The 2,950-nt window shown below is 47.2% G+C and overlaps 1 protein-coding gene across 1 annotated transcript in view; it reads right to left on the reverse strand.

Annotated features, from left to right (window-relative positions):
- Positions 1 to 1,316, reverse strand: part of slc25a15a (solute carrier family 25 member 15a) — a 5,895-nt gene extending 4,579 nt beyond the window's left edge. The window contains exons 1-3 of the mRNA XM_040130979.1: positions 967 to 1,316; positions 765 to 843; positions 1 to 187 (exon numbers count right to left, since the gene is read on the reverse strand). The exon at positions 1 to 187 is cut by the window's left edge and continues 72 nt beyond it. Coding sequence (XP_039986913.1) covers positions 1 to 187; positions 765 to 819 — 242 coding nt within the window. The 5' untranslated portion in view covers positions 820 to 843; positions 967 to 1,316. The remainder of the gene's footprint in view (positions 188 to 764; positions 844 to 966) is intronic.
- Between the last annotated feature and the right edge of the window lie 1,634 nt (positions 1,317 to 2,950).

Genomic DNA, 2,950 nt, shown 5'->3' on the forward strand with positions numbered 1-2,950 from the left:
AGCACAGCGTTCTCACTGATGTTGGCTATAAGGGCCGGGGTCGTGCCCTTGTACAGACCACGGAGTCCCACCTGCCCGAAGGTCGACAAGAAGCAGTGGGTGAAGCCGCGGTACGTGGTGGGGAAGGTCTGCATCTTCACCTTCGTGGTGTCGAACGGCTGGCCGCTCAGCACGCAGGCTGTACCACCTGGGGAAAGGATTACAAGAACCGGAGGGTTCACCGGGCGAAGCTGAGGGGTCCCGACCTATCGGAGCGGGGTCCGGTTAGCAGCTTCGGCGCCTCTCACTGTCATTGCTCTCACGTGGCGTCGTATGATGGGCATGTGTGTGTCGCTCTGTGAATGCATACACTGGCTGTACACTTGCACGGACTAACATTTGGTTAATGTCGCTCTCTGACAAAGCTCGGTCACGAACCAGTTACGTGGCCACCTGCTGGCCTCACGGGCTTTTCCCTGGCCAAGGCCAAATCTACCCCTGAGTAGAACAGGAAGGGCACTACGGGTCACCCTCAAACTATTCATCAATAGAGAATCCCACTTCTTATGTGATTATCTTTATCTACACGGCATTTCAGTACTACCCTTACAAGATTTATACTTTTTTTTAAAAGTCTGAAATTAGATTCTGATGATTTTTAAATCGGAGAAAATGAATGTATAAAACTTGTTCCTGCAGCAGACAGAGGGGCACGGTGGCAACCCATGAATGAAAGAGTTCTCACGCACGCTGGGGTCTGATCCTGCTGTGCACGGATCACCCACCTATTGCTCCAGCTGTGAAGTCAATGATTGCCTGGACCACGGGGTGTGGAGCCATGATGTTTCAAAAGATGCTGAGCACCTAAAAAGAAAAAAAAAACATATATAGACATGTATCAAAACCTGAGGCGACCTTGTCATCATCTCTTCACGCGCCGAGGCAAATGCAAATGGCTAAACTGAAAGTAGGTGTAAAATCAGTTACGGGTGATTTGTGTGAAGCAGATTCTCCCTGGTCTGCCGCGGTTTGTGCTCTCGCGTTGATCTCAAACTTTATTCCGCTCCCTCACAGAAGATCAGCTCTGAGGACAGTTTATTGTTGCCACGGCACGTTGCGCCATGCGAGCGTGACCCCCGGGTCACAAAGTGGCCACCGCCCTGCCGCAAAAATGCGTTCCCACGTGAGCGTGTCAGTGAAACAGTGTAATTAGCCCGAAGGTCGGCGGCGGGGGAGCTGGACGTCGCCGCGGTGCTTCCGTTCTCCGTTCCCCCCCCGGCCTCTCGGCGGACATCAAGACGCTCCCGACGTGCGCACGGGGCGCGCAAGGAGTTGCATCAAGCGGTCCAGAGGAAGTCACACTAATACAGGAAACTGCCAAAATTGAAGCATGGTAATTAGGTGTGAAATTGGGCTCTTACATCGAAATGACTGTGGACACTGCCGAGAAAATTATCATTATTATTATTATTATTATTATTATTATTCTTTAATCTTCGATCGATCTTTGTTTTGAAGCACCACTCAATTAAAACACACACACACACACACGGACACATTTGGCAATTAGCTTTATTTTGAAACTAATAAGCACGGCACACCGTCTATTTCTAAGTCTCTAACTCGCACCGACTTGACGCCGGTGTGCGGTTGGAATAAAAGCGTATCGCGAGCAGCATATTCATTTTTCCCTCGGACAGCTGAGAAGTTAAAGCACAGAGGGAGAAGCCGATAAGTGAGAAAGAAAAAAGAGAAGAAGAAAAAACAACAGCAACAAAAAGCGTGTCTGTTGGTGGGGCGTGCGTTTTTGTCACGCTGCCTACGCGGGGCCAGAGAGATGTGAATGCGGAAATGATGAGCCGCTGGGCCGAGCCCGGTCGTAATACGCGGCGACGGCCACGAGATGGCGGTATGCCCCGCGGTTGGCCGGGGACCGGGCCGGCCGAGCCACCGAGGAGCAGCCGGGGCAAGTACACCTGCAGGCTGGGGACGGCAACGGGTTTGTTGCATTGACTTGCCAACTGAGGAGTCACTCTTTTTCTCATGTCTCTGAGCCAAAATAAAATAAATAAAATGATATTTCTTAAGTCTTTTCTTTTCATCTTTCCTTCATCTAAATCCCTCAAATCTTTCATTATTACACAGAGTTAGTATCATCAGCATTTCAAAGGTCTGTTCATCTCAGTGTGACCCCTAGTTTTGAGAATTTCTATTTGGTATTTGTTTGGGGTTTTTTTGGGGGGGGGGGGTTTATAAACACTTTGTAAACTCTGCACTTCAACTTATTATACGCCATAACTATTGACTGTGGCAGTACCAGCAGTAGTAGTATCCTATTTGTTTGGAGGGATATATATATATATATATATATATATATATATTTTTTTTTTTTAAATTACAAACTGTTGATAGTATCGGGAGGCTGTCTCAATTTCAAGCATAAGTAGCGCATTTTTTTTTAAATATGATTTGTTATCTCCCATGAATATCAGCTGGCGGAGGCGTAATTAGAGGAATGATCTCGGGCCGCGGATTGAGAAGAGTATTTCGCATTATAGTTAATTCGGTCAAAGCAACGGGGTGTCAGAAAAAAAGAAAAAGAAAAAAAACAAAACACAGTTTCCCCCTCATGAACGTCAAAACACAAGCAGCAGTGTTAGAAACGTGAGGGAGAAAGTAGGGCAACAGGCAGCGCTCTCTAGACGTAATGTGCCTGTGTTTCAAATCATATCGTGCGTTTAAGAAAAAAAAAAAAAGTGATTTATTTATTCATTTATTTAGGGTCCCACTAGGATGTTTGCTGGGCGAAAGAATGAAAACAATGAATTTTTTTTTTTTTTTTTTTTTTTTCCCCTCTCCCTCCAAGTCTTTCGAGGCCATTGGTTGGTGCTCCTCCCGCGTCAATCAAACGTGGGCGGCGCCGGCCAGCGGGGATGATACTTCCAGTAAGTCCTCACACGCCGTACAACAC

This window comes from Xiphias gladius, chromosome 7 (assembly GCF_016859285.1).
Source record: "Xiphias gladius isolate SHS-SW01 ecotype Sanya breed wild chromosome 7, ASM1685928v1, whole genome shotgun sequence".
In the NCBI taxonomy this organism is placed as follows: Eukaryota; Metazoa; Chordata; class Actinopteri; order Istiophoriformes; family Xiphiidae; genus Xiphias; species Xiphias gladius.